The following is a 23,437-nucleotide window of genomic DNA, read 5'->3' as shown; positions in this document are numbered from 1 at the left end:
CTCAGAAAGATCAATTAGAGAAAAAGAGTCTAACTTAACATCAATGGTACTAAGAGTAGCTGTAGATAATATTACATCTGTGGGATGATTATTGGTAAATTTTTGTCTAATGATAAGATTTTTATTTGTGAAGAAGTTCATGAAGTCATTACTACTTAACGTTAAAGGGATGCTTGGCTCAGTAGCGCTCTGACTTTTTGTCAGCCTGGCTACAGTGCTGAAGAGAAACCTGGGGTTGTTCTTATTTTCTTCAATCAGTGATGAATAGAAAGATGTTCTGGCTTTGCGGAGGGCTTCCTTATAAAGCAGCAAACTATTTCTCCAGGCTAAATGATGATCCTCTAGATTTGTGACACGCCATTTCCTCTCCAGATTACGAGTCATCTGCTTTAGGGTACGTGTTTGAGAATTATACCACGGAGTCGGGTACTTCTGATTAGAGACCTTAGTTTTCACAGGAGCTACAGTATCCAGAGTCGTACGTAGTGAGGAGGTGAAATTATTAACAAGATAATCGACTTCTGTTGGGGTAGCGTTCAGATAGCTGCTCTGCTCTATGTTGGTACAGGGCATTGAAGATGTTAACAGTGGGTGGATTATATTCTTGAACTTAGTTACAGCGCTTTCGGAAAGACATCTACTTTGATAAAGTCTACTCTCCACCGCTGTGTAATCAATTATTGTAAATGTAAATGTTATCAGGAAATGATCAGACAGGAGAGGGTTTTCAGGAAACACTGTTAAATGTTCAGTTTCTATGCCATATGTTAAAACAAGATCTAGAGTGTGATTAAAGTGGTGGGTGGGTTCTTTTACATTTTGAGAGAAACCAATTGAGTCTAATAACAGATTAAATGCCATGTTGAGGCTGTCATTTTTAGCATCTACATGGATGTTAAAATCACCCACAATAATTATTTTATCTGAGCTCAGAACTAAATTAGATATAAAGTCTGAGAAATCAGACAGAAACTCTGTGTAAGGCCCAGGTGGACGATAGATGATAACAAGTAGGACTGGTTTCTGAGTTTCACAGCTGGGGTGGACAATGTTAAGCATCAGGCTTTCAAATGAATTAAAAGTCTGTCTTTCATTAATTAATAGGCTGGTGTGAAAAATTGCTGCCACACCGCCCCCTCGGCCTGTGCTTCGAGATTTCTGGTAGTTAGAATGACTCGGGGGTGTTGATTCATTTAAACTAACATAATCATCCTGCTGCAACCAGGTTTCTGTAAGGCAGAGTAAATCAATTTGTTGATCAATTATTAAGTAATGTACTAGCAGAGTCTTGGAGGAGAGAGACCTAATATTTAATAATCCACATTTCACTGTTTTACTCTTTGGTTCAGATGTGGATACTGTATTGTTCTTTCTTTGTAATTGTTTATGTTTAAGTTGTTTGTTGCTGGTTTTTAGTTTGTTTTTTGTCTGTTTGGGAGCTGACACAGTCTCTATGGAGATGGGTTTTTTGGGGGGGTAGCAGGAGGAGAGAAGCTGTAGAGAGGCGTGTAAGACTGCAACTCTGCTTCCTGGTCCCAACTCTGGATAGTCACCACAGCAATTATCTGGTTTCTCTGCAGGATCGGTTAGCTTTGGTCTCATTTCTTTGTTCTTATTTGTGCGGTTCTGTGGGTTTTACAAAGATTTCTGATCAAAATTTGAGGCGTTGTGGCAAACCCGTGCGCACTTCTCTTCACTTTAACCAGACTGTAAACAGCATGAACATCATTCAGAAGGTCGACAGTGCACAGAATATATTTAGAACAAACTGAACGTGTCTATTTGTACATTTTGATTCAAGGAAAGTGAATTTATGAGACTTTACTTCAGTTGTTTTTCAAACTAAGCATGCCTCCATAGTATTAATCTTTCGAATTATGCAGCTGCACACATTCATCTTAGCTTGTTTTTCAGTGTCAGTGGATACAGGGTATAGATTTTCTTTTAAACTTCTATGGCTGATTGCTTTGCTCCTACATTGTTCTTCAATTTATTGCTATTATGTCAGTTTTATCAAAGAAAAAGAAGTAAATATTACATATATTGTGAGCATGTCTTGGTCTCTCAGTTGGATACTTGAACATATTCTTTTGTTATTGCAAAATTCAAACTAGACCTGATCTGATTTACAGCCTCCAAGGTGAAGCTTGAGCACCCCCTTATTATGCAGCTCCACCAAGTGGGAAAACTCATTTGGCATTGCATGGACTTTCCTATCATAGGGTACATTATTATAGTAGTGGTTAGTCAGGGGTAAGAGTTTATCTGGGTGATTACTAAATGGCCAGAATCCATACAAATGCACCGTTTCACAAAATTCCAGTGCCAGGGTAGTCAGATATAATCCAGTGCTAGGTCGATATTCCTTTAACCCCAGAGATTCCCAGAATTTGACCAGTCTTTCGAGATACCTAGGGTTTATGAAGATTGGTTGGATAGGGATATCCATGTCCTCAATGGCATACACAGCCCGCTGACACGCTGGGCGAGTACCACCATAGGAGAAGCAAGGAAAGAGAAGCAGGGAGTTGCCATACTGTTGGAGACTGTCTGCAAACGCCCGGCGACGTCCCGTCAGTGACCCATACCTGCAAATTAATGCATGACTTAAAGCAACAAGACATAAACTAACAAGTCGGTTCAATGTCGGGTTCATTAATTGCTCACTTTTGCATGAAGATGCTTGGGTTTGCTGTCACAAGGTTAGTCTTCCTGCCGACATCATTGTGAAATTCATTTTCCAGAGGAGGAAGGTTGCACCTGAAAAAACATGAAATATTACTTACAGAGAGAAGAGTCCTCATCACGATTTCCATTCCTTACATTGAACATCTTTCTCACGTAATAACAAAATCAGCTGAATCAATCATTTTTCCACAGCCGCTGTTTGTTAGAATCCCACCGCTCCCAACAATTGAACAAGTGTCCCATCTCTTTTTTGAGAAAGGATTCTCCTGGAAGTGACATCAGCAGATTATAAATAACAAAGAGCAACATTTACAGTGCTTGTAACATACAGTGTGTGAAAGACAACTACTCATTGTATTTAGGAACTGATGTGATTTAATCCTTTAAGGGTGATGACAAAACGTAGTCATATCATGTTTTCCTGAGTGACAATGCCATTGTTGGATTCATTGCAATTGATGCTCAGCTGTAATCTTGATAAATTAAATACAAGTGAGAAAAAAAATAAAAGAAAGCATAAAAAGTGTAAGATTAGTTTTGGTGTTGAGATGAAAGATTTGCAAGACAGTAAAAACTTAAGGCGTGGAAAAATCAGAGACAGATAAAGTTCACAACAGTCCATAACAGTGATTTTATGAGAAACCAAACACAGACAAAAGGAGACAAAACTGAGATTAAGTCAGAGTATTTTTTATTAAGGCATATTTACAAAACTAGGAAAAACAAAGATAACAAAACTAAACTGAGGAACATTTAAATTAGGTATTTAAATAAATAAACACAAACCCTTGAAGGGTAGGAAGAAACCTTGGTATATCGTGGAAACAAGAAAACATGAGGAGGTAGTCACTGGAGGAAAACTGGAGGAACACAGGAGGAAATGAAGCTGAAAATATTTTTCAACTTATCTTTGCTAACAGCATGACTCAGATATTCTAGGATCTGGATATAATAGTTCCAGCCAATTCAAGAAGTCAAGACAGATTCCTTAAATTTAGGCAGTCCTTCAAAGTAGCAAATGATCCTAATGTCTCTGATCAGGGTAAACAAATGATGCCCTCTGGAAAGTGAGAGCTCTCTTAAATGTGACAAGATGGACTCAGTCTGCCGAGACCATGGAGGAATGACTGTCTTCATACATCTGTACCAAATCACAACTTCAGAGTGGTCTGTTCATCTGGACGTAGCGCTTTTAGTGGGAGGTAAGTGGGTGGTACTTTAAGAGCCATATATTTTATGAGGTGCTCTGAGGAGCTTGGAAAGGAAAGCGTCTGGACTTCTTTAAGCTGCTTGAAGACGTTTCACCTGTCATCCGAGAAGCTTCTTTAATTTAAGGTCAAATGGTGGAGAGTCCCAGATTTAAGCCCTATGGGAGTGTCCCCCCAAAAGGGACAATGGACCCCCTGTTGATTCTCTACTTAATCACACGAGTCAAGGTGTGAAAACAGGTGTAGGCCACGATTAGCCAAGGTTTCTTAGGGGACACTCCCATGGGGCTTAAATTCTCTATGCCTCACTCAGCCATCTGTCAAAAAATGCATGATCATTGTTAGTGCAATGGTGATGTGGGAACAGGATGTGTGTGTGAACTCAAAAGTCCCAGGTTGATAATTGGGTTCATCTGAATATTTGCTTTTCAGTTGGTGAAACATTTTACCACTCATCCAAGTGACTTCTTCATTCTCAGCTGACTGCAGGTTTCCTCAAACTTAAACAGTACCTTTGCATAAATATCAAAACACTTTAATGATTGTTATGATCCAATAGACCAAAGGCATTAGAATCATTCACACGGAGCTCTGGAATGGCTGAAATCACACCATTATAAAAGTCTCAAAAGAGTTACCCGTAGATCCAGCTGGAATTTATTTTTATCCTTACGGCTATTATGTCAAAATTAACATCACGTTTGTTTTATCCTTTACCACACACAGTTATGTATTGTAGACAGTGTTGGGGAGTAACGGAATACATGTACCGCCGTTACGTATTTAGAATACAAAATATGAGTAACTGTATTCCGTTACAGTTACCGTTTAAAAAGGTGGTATTCAGAATACAGTTACTTTGTTGAAATAAATAGATTACACTGCGGTACTTTCCTGTTTCATTTTGTCGCGGGTCAGGACTGTTTGGGTTTTGTTTGACAGCCACGTTCTGTTGTTCCAGGCGGCAGCGTTACGGTTGCCATGGTTACAGGGCGACGCTCTCTCTCTCTTTCTGCGACTGTGTGTTTCCTGGGTGAGAGAGCGCCTTTTTGTTGTTGTTGTTGTGCTAAGCTAACAGGCAGAATGCTACAAGCATAGCTCTAAAGAATGTAGCATCATGGGCAGTATAGTCCGTGCTGCAGGGAGAATGCACTGCCATACACGTTATGGGTCTGTGAGCGCGAGGAGGGAGAAAAAGGCGAGTGGAAAGGTACGAGTTGTCGTCGAGGAAAAACGGGAGCTGGAAACATGTAAATATAATAATAACCACTGCAGCCAAGAAGAGTGCCTGACGAGCCCAGCTGTAAGTAAGCTATTAAGACTCGACTGTACACCGTGTTCGTGTTTTCCTCCGAAAACAATAAGTTCCGTTGGAGCAGTCTTTCAACGCCTCTCTCTGTCTCTCGCAAGAAAAATTGACCCACACAACAAAGTAAAGCTATTTTTCGGCTATGAGCCGACAGGGACCCCGCCGTATTAGTCAGAGGTCCCTTTACTACAGTTCGGAGTCGCGGACCTTCAGTAATAGTAATAAATCACACAGCAATAGTACATTCACGTTGTTGTAAAAAGCACGATAATATATTAAGTAATCCAAAGTATTCAGAATACGTTACTCTCATTGAGTAACGTAACGGAATACGTTACAGAATACATTTTGGGGCATGTATTCTGTATTCTGTAATGGAATACATTTTAAAAGTAACCTTCCCAACACTGATTGTAGACTAGTAAGAAGTGTTGGAAGTAGTCTATAACACTGACAACAACAGGCACAGACAGAAGCCCCTTCTGTGAGGAATTTGAGGGGGATGGTCTGCCTGGACTGCTGATGGCACCAGAAGGTACAAAACTTCAAGACTGACTCTGTTAGAAGAAACAGGCCCATAAAGAAGCTCTCTTCCCCACTTTCCTTTTCCTTCCCCCCTCCCTATCTCTGTATGCAGGCCTGACCAGAGTGCAAGAGGTGGTTGCTATGGTAATGGGATTTTTTTTTTCTTGAAAAAGGCTCATGTCTATATAAGGAGACGTATAGCGAGAGGTACAAGAAACCTGAGCAGATATCAGACTTAAGGCCACCCTCAGTTGTTTCAACCAAGCATGTTAAGATTCTGTTTAAAGGCGTACACTGCCTGGGTGTGGTGCTCTTTGTTCATTTGGGTCTCCTGAGTGAGCACAGACAAGGCAGCCGTTTTAACCTTGAACCTTGAATTGGTTAATAAATTTAATAAAATAAAATGTACTTTGAGCACATTTGTCTTCTTCCTCAGAAACCCAACAATTTTGTAAAACCTTTGGCCCGCTCTTGTCTGTCAGATGACGATTATGTTGTCCGCACTAAGCGACACGACCGCCTTCCTCTCCTCCATGGATGCTGGAACATTTGCATTGCTGAGGAGGCCAAAACCATCATTCGCAGTTGCTCTGCGTCCACATCCACAGTGTTGGTTCAGGTTTCTGAATCTGTGGCTGCGATCAGCTCCACTAGTGGAATTTGTCTCTACATCACAGCAAAGTTCAACATTTTTGCAAGAGAATTTTCTCTACTTGATTTAGTTGCCTCTCAGACAATTTTTTCACCCACTTGTACACATCCTGAGTGTGAGTCTGCTAAACAAGTAAACCAAATCTTTATTTCTTTCTGGCTGGTCTTAGAGTTTTAATTGTGGGCTGGTCAAAGGTCCCCTTTTCACGTGTCTTCTTAACTAAAACTAGTTTAAGCATATTGACGGGAAAATTTGTTTAGCCGTTTCGTTTAGCAAATGGCTCTTAGCCTTGACTGAAGAGCTTGTTTAAAGACCTTTAGGAGGAATCCTGCCTCATCTGCATTCGAGGATAAATAGCAGCTGTTTCCTGTAGTCTGCCATCTTCCATGCTCGTACTCACATACTAGCTTCAGGCAGTTTTATTTATTCCATCCATCCATCCATTCGCTTCCGCTTATCCTTTTCAGGGTCGCGGGGGGCGCTGGGGCCTATCCCAGCTGTCATAGGGCGAGAGGCAGGGTACATCCTGGACAGGTCGCCAGTCTGTTGCAGGGCCAACACACAGGGACAGACAACCATTCGCACTCACATTCACTCGCACATTCACACCTAGTGACAATTTGGATTATCCAATTAACCTGTCCCCACAAGCTGCATGTCTTTGGACGGTGGGAGGAAGCCGGAGTACCCGGAGGGAACCCACGCAAACACGGGGAGAACATGCAAACTCCACACAGAAAGACCCCGGCCTGATGCTGGAATTGCACTGTTGCTGTGCGGCAACAGTGCTAACCACCGTGCCACCATGCTGCCTATTTATTTATTATTAACCAGAAATTCACATAAAAATAAAACTCAACCATCAATCAATAATATCAGGATGTTAGGTCTTACTTGAATCTTTGGTAATTCTCCTCATGCTTTTCCCATGCTGGATTGTAGAGGTTTTTCACTTCATCAATGACTTCCCTGTAATGCACAAGCATTCCAGTACATTTAGTAACCTTCCTGCACTGGGTGTCTGTGAAGGTTCTCAGTCATCCAGGTCATCATAGTTTAAAGAGCTTGAAAAGAAAAGCGTCTGGACTTTTAAAATTTTTCTTTAAGACGTTTCACCTCTCACCCGAGAAGCTTCTTCAGTTCAAAGAGCAAATGGTGGATGTGGTGGCAGTGTCCCCCAAGGGGGGGGGTCATGTTGACCATGTTGACGTCTTCAAGAAAAATAAAGAAGTTCTGACACTTTTCTTTCCAAGCTCCTTAGACCTACTCCTTCCTGCAGGGGGCTTACATGACTTAATCTTGACATAAAAATTTTAATTTTTTAATGAACAAGTCATGGCAATGTTTGCTCTTACTTGTAGCCTTTACAAAGTTCAGAGGGCTTTGGGGCACTTCTTTGAGGATTTGGTCGGTGAAGCTCGACAAAACTGTGAGAAACAAATAAGAGATAAAATTATGACTCTTTCTTGAACCCTTCTTTGGTCTTGTTTTTGTTTTTTCTGTTGTTCTTGTTTTGTTTACATCTCACGGGAGGTAATTTGTGATTTTAACTCATTTATTAAATCTGATCCCTGTTCTTATGTATGTTAAATATTTAAGATATTATTAGAGGGGTCTATGAGTTGTTGGAAATTTAAAGATTACAAGTAATGCCTTAATTCACTTGAGAGATGTTTGTATCAGATATTGTATCTATACACAATGAGGTTTTTGTTTGTTTGTTTTGTTTTGTTTTGTTTTTTAATAGTCTTAAATGTCAACTCGAATATACCAACTGTGTTATTGGCAACTGCTGTGCTATAAAGCACAGACAGTTTGGTGCAGGCTAAACAGAATAGAATAGAATAGAATAGAATAATCCTTTAATTGTCCCCACAAGGGGAAATTTAGTTAGTCTGCAGTATTGCTGTTGTTGATGTTGAGCTATTTAAAATAGTATTTCTTACAGTCACTGTTGATATTGATTATATATAGCCATATAGGAATGCTAAATGGGGAAAAAATATTGAATATCGTGAATTTTGTGTATCGTTGCACCCCTAATACAAAAAAAAATGTTCATGCTTTTTTAATTTTTCACTTATTAAAATATACATTTTATCTCAAAAGTACAGTTTTTAAATTTAATGTTGCTGAAACAACAAAGTAATAAAAAAATAAATCTATCTGATGGAGAAATCACTCATCTTTGGAAAAGAGAGTTTATTACAGAGAAATGGCTCTTTCCAAAGTAAAAGCTATACTATACGCTTCTTCTGGGCTATATTCTCAGCAGCATATTAAACATATCAGGTCCCCATAAGGAGGATCATGTGCTAACGGCTGTCTAAATGACTTGGGTAAAGTTTGTAGCATGCATGCTTGTTGTTTTTGTCTGCTTCCACTTGTCTTTGCACTAGGATGCTGTTGGAGTAAATGTGCAGTCATATTCATTTTGTTCCCACTAGTGCTGTCAGCGTTAAATCTCCGTTAACGAGCTACCGCGTTAACGGAGTTTGCTCGTTAACGTGTTGGCCCTCCAGCCCCATGCACGGGGCGATTTGGCGTTGTGGCATTAACATCATTTCAGATTAATGCTGACAGCACTAGTGGGAACACAACGAATATGACTGCACACTCTTGGGCTACAGCAACATCTGAAGGTTCAGTACCTCTTTGTAGATTCCCCACTTTGTGGTTTCTCAGCTCTTTACAACACCATACTATATATGAGTTTGTATTTCACTTTACATTTTACGTCTGCCTTTCTTTCAAAATGAATCCTAACTAAAAAAAAAAGTATTGTCAAAAGAAATTAAGTGCAGCCAAGTTAATTAGAAATATACTTTTGTGTAATACTACGTAATATACAAGTTATTCATGTCCAGTTATTTACAAATCAGTACCAATAATGTTGTGTAGTCAGAGTAAACCGGTCATGTGACTCTAACCTTATTTTCACTGCACAACAAAACTCGTATCAAAAGAACAATGTAAACAAAACAAACATACCAAATACTGTTATTCCCTTAGAAGGAAATACAGAGTGAGAGCTGAGGTTTGTGGTTACGTGTGAAAGAATGAATGACAAAGACATGAAGACATGTACTTCAGCTTTTACCAGAGTATTTTTTAACAAATATGAAATGTGTATTTCTACTTAAATTAAGCATGTTTGTATTTCTGCAACCTCAGGCTTATATTAGCATTTTACACAGCTTCCCAACTGTTGGGAAGCGTTTATCACAGTGCCATAAGCTACTTTTGATCAGAATACTTTGTTTCATGACCTCTTGCTTTTATCTGTAAGATACAAAGGTAATTACTCACCTGTCCTCAAACGCGTACCAGGTAAGAGTGGTCAGCAGACTCCCCAAACAGAGGAGATTGATCACAATCAAGAGCTTTTTCCTCATGTCGCTCTAGTGCTTCACCTTTCTTAACCCTTCGCTTTAACTCAGCTTTTTTTTATGTACTTTTACCTCATATGTTGATACGGTTATCTGCCCGGTTTAACTGTCTGGTGGTTTATGATTCATAAAATGAGTAGGCATCCTCAGTTAATCATTACTATAGGAGAAGAAGAAGTCACTTGGATGGGTGACGAAATATTTCTCCCGCTGAAAATGTGTCCAGATGAACAGAATCAACCTTTGGGGATTTTCTTAGCTGGTTGAGCATGCATCAAGATATTTGAGACTCTGTGCCTTATAAAAGCAAAGACAAACAAAAATCACTCACAGGTGATTTGTACAACGGTGGTTTTAGGACAACATCTACATTTCAAAACTGAGTTGCCTCCATGGACATTTTCAGACCTGTTTTGCCAGCTCATGAAATGAACTTTGATTCTGTTTATTCTAGAAATCAAATAATTAAAAAAAAATCTATTTATTTTATTCTAGGTGTACTGACAACTATCAGTGGATTAATTTGATACAAGAAGTAACAACAGACAGAAATAGTACTCGAGAATCTGCCTGTCACGGACCCGGCTCTGGAGGACTCGGGGGTCCGTGAGCAGTCTTGACTGTTGTTGTTGTTGTTGTTGTTATTAGTATTATTATTATTTGGTGATGTGTGTGTTTTTCTGCACAGTGCTGTGTTAGTCTGTGTCCCACTCGTATGTATAGGCAGGGTGTGGGTGTGTAGGTGTGTATGTCTGCGGGTGTGGCTGGAGGATGGAACACAGCCACCTGCAGGCCTGATGGGTGTGGCCCTGTGGGAGGACTGACCACACCTGAAGTTCCTGCCACACCTGTTGGTGATCAGGCTCATCGGGGAGCTACTTAGGAGAGTGTTGGAGCTCCCACTGGCACGGGATCATTGAGTTATCGTACCAAGTTACTGTGTCAGCATATGTCTGTGTTGTTCGTATATGCCCGCCGAGGGTTAGTGTTGACGGCTGCTTCTATGGTTTCCCTGCAGGAGGAAGAGTGGTCCAGAAAGGCAGCACGCACGGGGTGTGCGGAAACACAACAGCGGGGAGCACGAGCACAGACGTCGGAGGGAAGCACGCACACGGGGTTCAAGGGAGCAACGGGGAGTTATTGTGTTTGCAGCTTTTCACTGTAAATAAAGAGCACTGTTTGAATCGCAGAGTCTGCGTTTTGGGTCCTCCTTTCCCCACATCCCCACAGTCTGCCAGCCAGACCGTGACACTGCCTATTCTTCTTTATTAATGTAATCTAGTGATAATTGTGATTATGTTCCATAATACCAATACGGAAACTATTGTAGGATCTACCTTACAATATAAAGCGCCTTGAGATGACCGTTGTTTTTATTTGGCGCTGTAGAAATAAATTTAAGTTGAATTGAATTATTGGTTAATTAAGCGGATACAATTTTTCAAAATGAAAAACGGGAATAACAAAATGAGGCTTGACCGTGTTTCACTGTATCCTTGGAAACACTATACTTCCTGTTTCTTGTACATGACATCTAAAACAAGTTTTTAAAGCAAAAAACATTTAATAATCAACCTCGTGATGTTAACTGTAGAATATATGGTAAATGGTAAATGGCCTGTATTTATATAGCGCTTTACTAGTCCCTAAGGACCCCAAAGCGCTTTACACAACCAGTCATCCACCCATTCACACACACATTCACACACTGGTGATAGCAAGCTACATTGTAGCCACAGCCACCCTGGGGCGCACTGACAGAGGCGTTTAATATAATGTATTAAATTCTTCAACTAAGTTCTTGCATTAAATGACATCATGTAGTGTGTCATTTTCTAATAATAAAGAGTAGAATGCATGTATAATATGAATAGTAAATAATAATTCAGAAAACTAGTGACCACGACATAGCCGTCAGAAAAAGATGGAAACCTTGTTTTCCTTCTCAGCAACATACAGACATTCATTCATTCTTAGCAGTAAAGCGCAACACTTCCTTGTTTGCACTTACAAATTCCGCTACAGCACACTCATAGATGCAGCCTAGCCAGTGCTCGATGTATGGCTTTCTTAGTGAGTCACAAATACGCAAAAGTGGCAGTGCTGGTTCAAAGTTTTACAGTTTTACTACTGTTTGGAATTTTAATATTGTGTGGTAATGTTTCTCTGACTTGGTAATTATGTTTGAGGCTTTTTCTGAATTCTAATCTTCCTGTTATAAATGTACCTATATGTACAGTGGGGAAATGTTAACTTTAACTTCTTAATGGTTTTACAAGTCTTTTATTGTGCAGGTCTTCTTTCAGCCAACTGATTACAATCTACAGAGTCAATCTTAGTTGAAAGTGAACCACACCTCTCTCTGTTCTGTGCTGCTCTTATCTATTCCTTTACGTTCCATTTAATTATGTTCCCCACCTGATTTTTATTACTATATGTCTCTCTCTTTCAGTGTGTGTATTATAATGGCATATATATATATATATATATATATATATATATATATATATATATATATATATATATATGAATGATTAAATATATAAATATTATTAAACAGTTTAGATTTTTTGAGAATTGAGGTAGTAAAGAGACAGGCCTGTAGTTTGTGAACCTGTACCCTGTACCTTAGGAACATAATCTCAAATAAAAGGTAAATTTGTCTGCTTTTGTTTGTCTGTTACCATCATGTATTCATTCAATTATTCTTCTTCTCATCTCTCTGTTGCTCCTCAGACTTTTTCTCTGTAACAGTGTTTATTAGTCAAAATGTCAAAAATGATTAAATCTTCTGTTTTGTAACTTTTGGTTCAGAAATTATGTGGAATAAGTAATATGTGATCAAAGCAATAAATGAAGTTTTTAAGTTATGGAGGGGAGTGTATCAGTTTGACCCCGTGGTGGCACGTTTCTCTCTCTCTCTTTAAAGCTCTTGTATTGTCAGTTTTATTCAATTTGGTTCAATTTTATTTTATTTATACAGCACCAGTTCAATAGTTGCCTCAAGGCTCCTGATACTGAAATACTCTACATTAATACAGAGAAAACCCCAACAATAAGATAACACTCTATGAGCAAGAATTTGTTGAGAATAAAAAGGAAAAGGAAAAAACCTCTTAGCTTTTAGCATGAAGAAACTTCCAGCAAAACCAGGCTCAGAGAGGGGCGGTTATCTGCTGTGAATGGTGGGAGTGGGGAGAGGAAGACAGGACAAAAGACACGTTGTAGGAGAGATTAATAATAATTAATGCAGAGAGGTGTATAAACACACAGTGGCTGAAAAACGTTGAGTAAAGAAGTGCATCATGGAAATCCCCCAGCAGCCTACACCTATCGCAACTAAAAGAGGATTCAGGGTCACCTGGTCCAGCCCTAACTATATGCTTTATCAAAAAAGGAGGTTTGAAGCCTAATCTTAAGAGTAGAGATAGTGTCTGTCTCCTGAATCCAAACTGGAAGCTGGTTCCACAGAAGAGGGGCCTGAAAACTGAAGGCTCTCCCTCCCATTCTACTTTTAAATACTCTAGGAACAACAAGTAGGCCTGCAGAGTGAGAGCGAAGTGCTCTAATGCGGTGACTGACTTTGAGGTCTTTCAGATAAGATGGAAGGGTTCTGTGTGTAGGAGTTTAGTGCACACTAACTCAGTGTTTGTTTGTTTGTTTTTTGTTTTGTTTTTCGTTTGTGTTTAGACCAATTCCAGCTCAAATACAATTTGCACTCGAGCAAACACTCACATGAACGTGACTCAGACGGTACCAAAATTGTTAAAACTGAAAGTCAGCATCATGAGCACCAGCTTACTAAGCTATAAACTAGTGCAGGAAGTCTGGCAGTTATACTGATGTTATCAGTTATTTTCAACCAGTCAGAGAGACTCACCACACAAAGCTGACACAAAACCTTTATAGATATGCATTTACATATCAGTTTGATCAGAACATTCTGAACTGCAGGCTGTAGCAGTCTGCTGAGTGGTGCTGGAGCTGCTTCTTACCTTTTTTCTGGTTGGAAAAGAACAGTGGAAACTTCTTCATGTTTCAAATAGTTTTGGAGGAATTAAGACATCCTTCAAAACAACGGTAGGTGTTTCCAAATGGCCTTCTGCTTTTCCTAAAGTCACTTTCAGACTTTGAGGTGAAAGATGTTTTATATTCAGTTTTATACAACCTGTAAACATCCACCAATGCTAAACAGGCGTTAAACTCGGTGTTGCTTTGTGTTGGCTGGTTGGACAATCAAAGTTATAGAGTGGTGGTGTTTGGGTAAGTTTAAACAAAAAGAAAGAAAGAAAGAAAGAAAGAAAGAAAGAAAGAAAGAAAGAAAGAAAGAAAGAAAGAAAGAAAGAAAGAAAGAAAGAAAGAAAGAAAGAAAATCATCAATCATTCTAACTATGTAGACATACATGTGTCAACCTCAACATTAAGGTTTGCACATGTCAGGGGAGCGGAGGAGTCAACTAGGCCCATAAGTCCTGCAAAATCTCCATAGGACTCATGACAGCCCCATTTTAACAGTCTTTGGAAAAAAAAATTAAAAATTAAAAGTCCATTCAGGATGACAGAAATTGAGTTAAGTTACTTTAAATATCTTCTTTTTGATTATTTAAGAACACAGCCTGTTAAAAACTTTGGCCTACTTTATATATCACATCTTTTTGTCGTGTGCCCTTACTTTTGATCAGTCTGAGGTACTTCCCCTTGAGCAAAGGGTTGCATTACAGCAAAAGGCTGAAGGCCGAGATCTATTCTCTCAGTGACTTTCAGCTTTATTAAACCTTAAATGTAATCTCATGAATACAAGTTTTAAATTTGGGTCGTTTACTTAAAATATCCTCAGACATTTAAAACAATCTTAGCAGACAGAAACACGGAAATGGCTGATGTAGCCGCATAAGGAGACAGGTGTTCTCTTCCCTGCAAACCATTTGCAGCTGCTAATCTTTAACATGTTGAGTAGTTGTTTCTCCTTCTTCTTTGTCTCTCTCATTTTTATATAGTGACATAATTTTGAAGTACTTTGGTGGTCTTCAGTTTGTAGCTGATTGTCGATAGGTGAGATTATGTTGCGTTTTTCTCTGGAGATCTTTTAAGAATAGAACCTGCTAAGCTTTCAGACCTGCTTTCGATGACGATTAATTTATTTTGCATAACCCATCCCACCGAACGTCACTCTAACGCGACACTGTCGCTCAAGGTCCTTGTAATCGTTGATGACCTGATGGGTTCATTTAAACTTTAAATAAAATAATCTACACTTTTTTGAACTGAGGCTCTGTTATTTATGAAAAACAACATCCGAAAGATCAGCAGGAGTTGATAACATGGAAATGTCATTGCTCTGCTCGGCTTTGCTGTTTGTCGGCTTCGTCGTGTTTGTCTCTGGAGGTGAGATTTAGCTATTAGAAACTACACTGTTTCCTTCTGATGCTCTTCCTCAAGATAGGAAGAGTATTTATGTAACTCGGTTCCACAACTTGCGTAATTATGCATACTTTATTAATCCCGTAGGAAATTAGTCCTCTGGGGAGCAGTGTGTAGACACGGTACCTTTCTCAGGGATACCTCAGGGTAGCTGTTTGGTGGATTTGAACCCCCAGCCTTGTGATTACGGGGGAACACCCTACCTGCTGAGCTAGCTCTGTCCCACTTGTAGACTGAAGTGCATTTCGGTTCTGAAGACAGGAATAAATTGATCAGACGGCGTCACATGGCTCGTCTTTGCTGTATTCCCTGCCAGGATTTCATTCAGTTCATCTGTTATAGACTCTTCTTCACAATGATAAAACCACCACTGTGCCTTTACTGTTTTTAAAACATTTCTCCGTCCATGCTACTTGTTCTTTTTGGTAAATAGAATCATATTTCTTTGCTACATATGCATCGTCCTTGGGACGCAAAGACTCGACAGTCTCGAACAAATCGTCAGCAGGGACAGCGAGCAGGTCTTTATGGCTTACACAGGCTTCATTGGCAGGCAGCAACAGGTGTAGAAAACAAACAGGACAGGAAAGAAACATCCAGACAGAAGGACAGTTTTAACTGTTCTTCACCATTATAAATAAAAATTATAGTTAACCAAAGAAAACAGTATAGGCTGCTATTATTAGGTTATACCTTACTAATGCAAGGCTGCATTGTGTGTTTGATTCCTTTAACCTCGCTGCTCTCTTGGTTTCTCTTTTAGACCCAAACATCATCACAGCCAAGTCTGGACAGAACGTCACTCTGCCATGTCGAGCTTCGAACAACAACATTATAATTCTTGAGTGGAGCAGAGCTGATCTGGGGACACAGCATGTTGTTGTGTACCGGGATGGGCAGTTTGCTCCAGACAACCAGCATCCATCTTTTAAGAACAGGGTGGATCTGCAGGACAGACAGATGAAGGACGGAGACGTGTCTTTGATTCTGAACAATGTCACAACTGCTGATAGTGGAACATATGAGTGTCGAGTCTTAATGGGAGAAATACACTCGTGGGAGCTCAAAATCATCTACCTGAGTGTTGTTGATCCTCCAGGTGAGTGAGTAGAGTTGAGTGTGTGTGTGATCAGAGGTGAAGCTGCTTCCTGGTTGTTGATGTTTGTTTCTAAAGATGTTGTTGATGAGACTTTGTAGAAAGCAGCTGGTCTGAGTGATGTGATCAGAGTGCAGTAGATAATGATTTATGTAATGTAATATAATGCCTACGTGGGCCAGGTCCTCCAAAGACCGAGGAGGCTGGACGGCCAAGCCTTAACATTTGCGTCATAGTTGGACTTTAATAAACTCAGCTGTCTGCTCCTTATCTAAAATATAACAGGACATTGGAGTAAATTCTCAACCACCTCACACTTCTTTTTAATCAGCTGAGTGAAAACTTTAATCTCAGCCAAACCGATTTAGTCAGGAACAAATAAAACACAGAAAGCCAAGCAATAACATTTTTAAGTTATCTAAGTCACTTATGTACAGTGTTGGGAAGGTTACTTTTAAAATGTATTCCATTACAGAACACAGAATACATGCCCCAAAATGTATTCTGTAACGTATTCCGTTACGTTACTCAATGACAGTAACGTATTCTGAATACTTTGGGTTACTTAATATATTATCATGCTTTTTACAACAACGTGAATGTACTATTGCTGTGTGATTTATTACTATTACTGAAGGTCCGCGACTCCGTACTGTAGTAAAGGGACCTCTGACTAATACGGCGGGGTCCCTGTCGGCTCGTAGCTGAAAAATAGCTTTACTTTGTTGAGTGGGTCAACTTTTCTTGCGAGAGACAGAGAGGCGTTGAAAGACTGCTCCAACGGAACTTATTGTTTTCGGAGGAAAACACGAACACGGTGTACAGTCGAGTCTTAATAGCTTACTTACAACTGGGCTCGTCAGGCACTCTTCTTGGCTGCAGTGGTTATTATTATATTTACATGCTTCCAGCTCCCGTTTTTCCTCGATGACAACTCGTACCTTTCCACTCCCCTTTTTCTCCCTCCTCGTGCTCACAGACACATAACGTGTATGGCAGTCCATTCTCCCTGCAACACGGACTACGCTGCCCATGATGCTACATTCTTTAGAGCTATGCTTGTAGCATTCTGCCTGTTAGCTTAGCACAACAACAACAACAACGAAAAGGCGCTCTCTCACCCAGGAAACACACAGTCGCAGAGAGAGAGAGAGCGTCGCCCTGTAACCATGGCAACCGTAACGCTGCCGCCTGGAACAACAGCACGTGGCTGTCAAACAAAACCCAAACAGTCCTGACCCGCGACAAAATGAAACAGGAAAGTACCGCAGTGTAATCCATTTATTTCAACAAAGTAACTGTATTCTGAATACCACCTTTTTAAACGGTAACTGTAACGGAATACAGTTACTCATATTTTGTATTTTAAATACGTAACGGCGGTACATGTATTCCGTTACTCCCCAACACTGCTTATGTATCATGTTTAACCTGAGTATCGAAAGAACGTGGGGGGGGGGGGGGGGGTTTGAATACAATATTCCGGGAAGTCGCTGTCCTTGCCGGCTCTAGTTAGCCTTGAGCTCCCAGTGAGCTATCGAGCGGGTGGGTAACAGACGTCTCCGAAAGTGTCGGAGCACTCTTGCAAATGTCTTGATAAACCGAGCAGATATTTGAAGTTTACACAGCTACATTCTAGCCGGAAAATATGTTAAAAGTTTATTTTGTGACCCAGAAAGAATAATATTTCAAACTCACCAGCCCACTCCTCCCACATTGCCACAATTGAAAAGTTTTTTTATATTATTATTAAATATTATAAATAATAATTTAACTAGTAAAGTATTGATAAGAGTAATACAACTAAGTAGCTGCCACCATTGCTGGAAACTGGACCACGAAGGACACATCTGACCCATCCTTCAAATCCACGGAAAAGAAGGACGCATTTCGAGGAGTCTTTGAATTGGGACAGCCTTCATCACCTGGCTGTGACGTAATCGGGATTAAAATGCAGCCTCTGAATTGGGACATAGCAAGTGTCTGACAGCAGTTTGAAGAGGAAATGGATTCTGTTCTGTTCTTCACTCATCACCTACCTGACAGCTGACACCTCACACCTGTTTCTCACCTGCAGATCAGACAGGAGGAGACACAGAGGATGGAGGGAAGGAGGATGGAGGGAAGGAGGATGGAGGGAAGGAGGATCCAGTCAGTAGAGGAAACACTGGCCTGGGACCAAGTCTCAGTTTTTTGTGTACTTGTTATTTGTTTTATCTGATATTTAAAGAACCATGAAGCATGAAAACTGTGTCTTTTGAAACAGATCTACATGACACCTAGTTTTTCACTTGATGTTTAAATTAAAAAAATATTTACAATTTAAGCTTATTCTGTTTCTTCAATTCCATTTACATTTTGCTGCCTTTGAATTTTATTAATCCTCATATTGTGTTCATTTTGTGTTCAGCGATTTTTGTGAACATTAAGACTTCTAGTTTTGACACAGCTCCTAACTTGAGGAGATGAAGAAATTATTATCTCATGTCCCCTGATGTCTGCAATCATCTCCAGAACCACAAACATCACTTGGTTATTTTCAGGAACTCTGTCTGCAGGTATAAACGTGTATTTTCCAAGCTTGTCTTGTGAGGGCATCACATGATGCCCATATCTTTATGTCATAGTTAGACTGCTTGCTTGTTGTATACTGTTTGAAAGGGCAGTCTCCTCTAAAAGCCACCAGATGCTCATCTACAGTGACATTTGGAGGTTGTAGATGAGTTGCTGTCACCCCGCACACTTGTCTTGTTGAGGGCAGACTGGTCTTGTATCATGGTTCAAAAAAGGGAGGCAAAATTTCTCGAGTGACATTCTGCATTGAAAAATTGTCTGACTAAAATCTGCATCCCATAAACTGCTATTAAATTCATTTCTGGATGTATACTCAGCACTCAGCATCCAAAGACTCATGTATGCTTTGGTGTCTTTTCTGGGTTACCTCTTTCCAATCGTCTTTGTAAGTTTGTGCCCCCTCGAAATTGGTCAAGTTTACCACTATGGTTTTGATGGACTCAAGAACTGTTGAAAGTAGGATTTGATGTCATCAGTCCTGGATACAGCACAGTTTGAAGATCCCGTGGTCATCCAGGATGATATTTTCTGCTGAAAGTCTAACTTAATTCTCAGGTGGGGTTAGTTCTTAAGTTCCCGTAACGGTTGCCAGGGAACCCAAGGTGTGTGTGTGTGTGTGTGTGTGTGTGTGTGTGTGTGTGTGTGTGTGTGTGTGTACACATGCATGGGTGCATATTAATCTCTGTCTCTCTTCCACAACACGTCTTTATCCTGTCTTCCTTTTCTCACCCCAACTGGTCGCAGCAGATGGCCCCGTATTTATTTAAATATGTAATATTAACTAATGATGGCAAATGCAGCTCCCCAAACGTCAGCACTAAATTCATTTTTCATCTTAAATCTGCTTCTGCTGCCTGTTCCTACCTCGTTTCTGTTCCCCACAAGCCTGCATCTTGAGTGCTGCAGTGCTTTCTAAAGCGTCGTTGGTTGTAAAATTTGGAGTAGATGTCTTTCTCTCCACAAAGGTTTGCTTTGTTGACCATTTCCGTGTATTTTTCTCTCCTTTTTTCATCTTTTTGATCACTGCCTCATATTAAAAGTGTATTTCCTCATGTATTGCAACCAAAGAATCTTTTCTCATAATAATGATGAGGGGGGGAAACCACATGAACTAACACCCTGTAACAGAGGAAGGAGGAGGAGGTTCTAGATTTATGTGAGTGAACTTATGCAAGAAGAATTAATTCAGTATCAACAAAAGACAGAATGGAGAAATCATTTCTTCTGCTTTGTAAGTATACTGTAATGGGTTTCATCTTTGAAAAGGCCTAAAGATGCCACTTCTTTTGTTTCTCCACATAAATATCGAGTTTGCGTAGAAGACAACAAAGAGAGAATCACTTCCTGTTTTTTCTGCTAATTCTGCATGAGTCTGTAGCTCGATCAAACTGTGTAAAACCTCTAAACCAACCTCTGTTTCATTTCTCTTTAGTTCTGATCTCACTGCTGAGCTACACCACAAACCAAGGTCGGTAACCTTCTCTTGTCCTATTTTAAACCAGAAATAAACGACACATTTTAAAGATTAAAATTTATTGACTCTCGTGAATATGAATGAATATTTTCAACCCAAAAGTTCTGTTAAAGTTTGATCACGATGAAGGTGCTGTTGTTTGACATAGTTAATGATGATCACCAGGAATGTTATTTCAGCCCTAAGTGTTTATGAAAAATATAATATAAATATACTAATATAGATTTTCATCACAGCTCTTCTGACTGTGAGTCCCAGCAGCTCTCAGATGTTTGACGGCGACTATGTGTCTCTGAGCTGTGAGGAGGACGACAGCTCTGCTGGATGGACTCTGAGGAGAAACACAAGCAGAGAAATCAGAGCTGAGTGTGAGGAGTGGGGAGCAGCAGCTGATTCTTCCTGTAACATTAGCAGTGTCCTCCCGTGGGACAGTGGAGTTTACTGGTGTGAGTCCAGAGAGGGTCCCATCAGTAACATGGTTAACCTGACAGTCGCTGGTAAGCTGAGTGTGTGGAGTTAGTGTTGATGAAGCTGTGTGTAAATGGATGAAATGCTGTAGTTTGTCTCTGTGTTGAGGTGGATCAGTGATCCTGCAGAGTCCTGTCCTCCCTGTGATGGAGGGAGATGACGTCACTCTGCTCTGCGAAGAAAAGAATTCCTTCAGCCTCCCAGCTGCTTTCTATAAAGATGGCTCCCTTATTGGCAACGAGACGACAGGTCACATGACCATCCAGCATGTTTCCAGGTCTGATGAAGGCCTCTACAAGTGTGACATCAGCGGTCATGGAGAGTCTCCATCCAGCTGGATCACTGTCACAGGTGAGGATTTTCACTCACATTTTACCATTTCACCTACAAATTCACCTGAACAGGTGAGATTCTCTCTGCAGATAGGCCTGCAAACACAATCCTACACCCATCCTCAGCACCACCTCCTGACCCCACCTCCCTCAACCTTGTGTTCAGCGTTGTCTCTCACCTGGTGGTAATTTGTCCATACTTCATCTCCACTCTGCTCATGGTGTCTTTATATCGACACAGAGCCAAAGGTAACACTCCGAGTCTCCTCTGCTTTTTTTCATCAGTTTCTTTTGTTTCTATTAGAAATGTCTCATCTTACCTCCTCTCTATGCTAGCATCCCTGCCGACCCAAGCTGAGCAGAGACAGACTGAGGACTTTGATAACATTGTGGAGGTGACCACTGAGCATCACTTCTGAGTTGCACAGTAAGAGTTCCTGTTCATTCAGTCAGAAGGTGGATGTCACATCACCGTGGTTAACCAATGAAAGAAATCTGCAATACACTGTTTACTAATGCAAACATATTGTTTGTTTTATCAGCCCTGCCAAGTGATTTAAAAGCAGTATGCACTGTTTCCTACTCTTCAGTCAAATGTCTTATGCTAAGTTCAGAAGAAGTTCTTCACTGGTGCAGGTGTTGCATTTTGCTTCCCACACATTTCCTTGCTTTGCTGTCAATAAAAAAACAGCAACAGATATTTGCTCAATAAAATAACAGTATTTATTTGTTTTTGTTTTGTTTTTTTATTTTAAGGGTTTCACTTCACAAATAGTGTAGCTCTGTCTGGAGCCACACTTTCAGCTCATGAATGGACTCCAGTAAAGTGCAGAGCCAAAGCCCCTTTATCTGATGACACAAAGAAACTTGTTGTCAGCATCTACAGTGATTTTTACCATTTAGTCAAAAATCTATACACTTTTGTTCCTGTATTTGGCTTTTTAAAATGACAGTTAGCAGTGGGTGTTCTTTTTATTCTTTACTGTTTTTTTTTCAGCCTGACAGTAAAAGAAACTAACAGGTCTGTAGCCCAGTTTCCTGTTTTCTGGTAAAAAGGCTTTAACCAACACGGCTGACGTCTCACTGCAGGACATTTAAGACGTGCATGCACACAAGTCCACACACCACACACGTTGCTTATATGAGTGCACATTTGAATATTCTACAAACTGAAATCCATATTTCCTATTTGCAGCTTTTGACAAGCCACATAGTTGAGACAGCAAACATGTCAAAAAAGGTTCTCTGGTCAGATTTAACGTCTTGACCTTGCAAAATGCTGCCTACAAATTATTGACTCAGGTGGTCTGAATACAAATGCAGAAACATTTTTCAGATTCTTATATGTAAAAAAACAACAACTGAACTCTATGTACTATTTTTTCTTCCACTGCAGAATTATGGGCCAATTGTCAAAGGAGCTTGGAAAGAAAAACGTCTGGACTTCTTCTACGATGACCTGGATGACTGAGAACCTTCACAGACCCCCCCCCCCCCCCCCCACCCCCCTGACACTTACTAATTCTCATCCTCCCTCTTGATCATAGAGGCTCAGGGTGTTGGAGATTATGCCATGGTCAGGGTCGGAATCCTCATCAACGCGTCCAGTAAGAGTCCCAGACTAGACCCTCCTTTCCCACATTTACCTAAGACTGATATACAAAACACAATATACAAACTAACTGAGAAAAGACAATCATGTACAGGGTTGTTTGTACACATGATATTAATCAACAATGTATTTCATTCTAACTGCTTTTTTATTTCTAATTGTGGTTGCTTTACTGTACAGATTTCCCTTAAAAATGTTCAACATTAAAGACTTTATAAATCTTGTTTAATAAATGTGATATTTTTCCACACTGGTCGATGTCCTTATTCTAAAAACTTATTACAATATTTTAATGAGATTTGTTAAAGTTGCCTTTTGGTTTATACTTAAAGGCAATAGCCAAAACACATCAAGGGTAAAATTTAAACAGGTCCACTTAGAAGAAATTTCTTGAAGCACAAATCAAGAAAAAATAAATAAAATGAGGAGAAGCTCCCAGTTCCCCCTTTTCTGTTTCACATCTTGACTGAACAATTTTACAGATAATACATCTCAACACATCTTGATAATTTGTTTTAGAGTTTTACAGGCTCACTTTCTTCCCCTCTTTTATTCAACTCCCCCTATTTTTTATTCCTCGGACAGAGAATTAAACACCAGCTTGATGTGCTTGCATGGAGTCAGGACCATTCTCATACACATGTGAAGGTGGTTATTGTTGAGCTTGAAACAATATTTAATTTTTAGTA

General features: G+C 40.0%; 1 protein-coding gene across 1 annotated transcript; it reads left to right on the top strand.

Moving 5' to 3' along the window:
• Nucleotides 1-15,091: 15,091 nt before the first annotated feature.
• Nucleotides 15,092-22,998, top strand: LOC309703429 (protein turtle-like). Its single transcript, XM_082528232.1, has 8 exons — nucleotides 15,092-15,156; nucleotides 15,956-16,291; nucleotides 20,295-20,330; nucleotides 20,573-20,833; nucleotides 20,913-21,155; nucleotides 21,227-21,385; nucleotides 21,473-21,563; nucleotides 22,533-22,998. Exons 1-7 carry the CDS (start codon nucleotides 15,093-15,095, stop codon nucleotides 21,553-21,555), a joined length of 1,182 nt encoding a protein of 393 aa, XP_082384358.1. The 5' UTR covers nucleotide 15,092; the 3' UTR covers nucleotides 21,556-21,563; nucleotides 22,533-22,998.
• The last annotated feature ends 439 nt before the right edge of the window (nucleotides 22,999-23,437 follow it).

The sequence above is a fragment of the Aulonocara stuartgranti genome (assembly GCF_965226115.1).
Source record: "Aulonocara stuartgranti genome assembly, chromosome: 3".
Classification (NCBI taxonomy): Eukaryota; Metazoa; Chordata; class Actinopteri; order Cichliformes; family Cichlidae; genus Aulonocara; species Aulonocara stuartgranti.
This window is presented reverse-complemented; position numbering and strand designations above follow the sequence as displayed.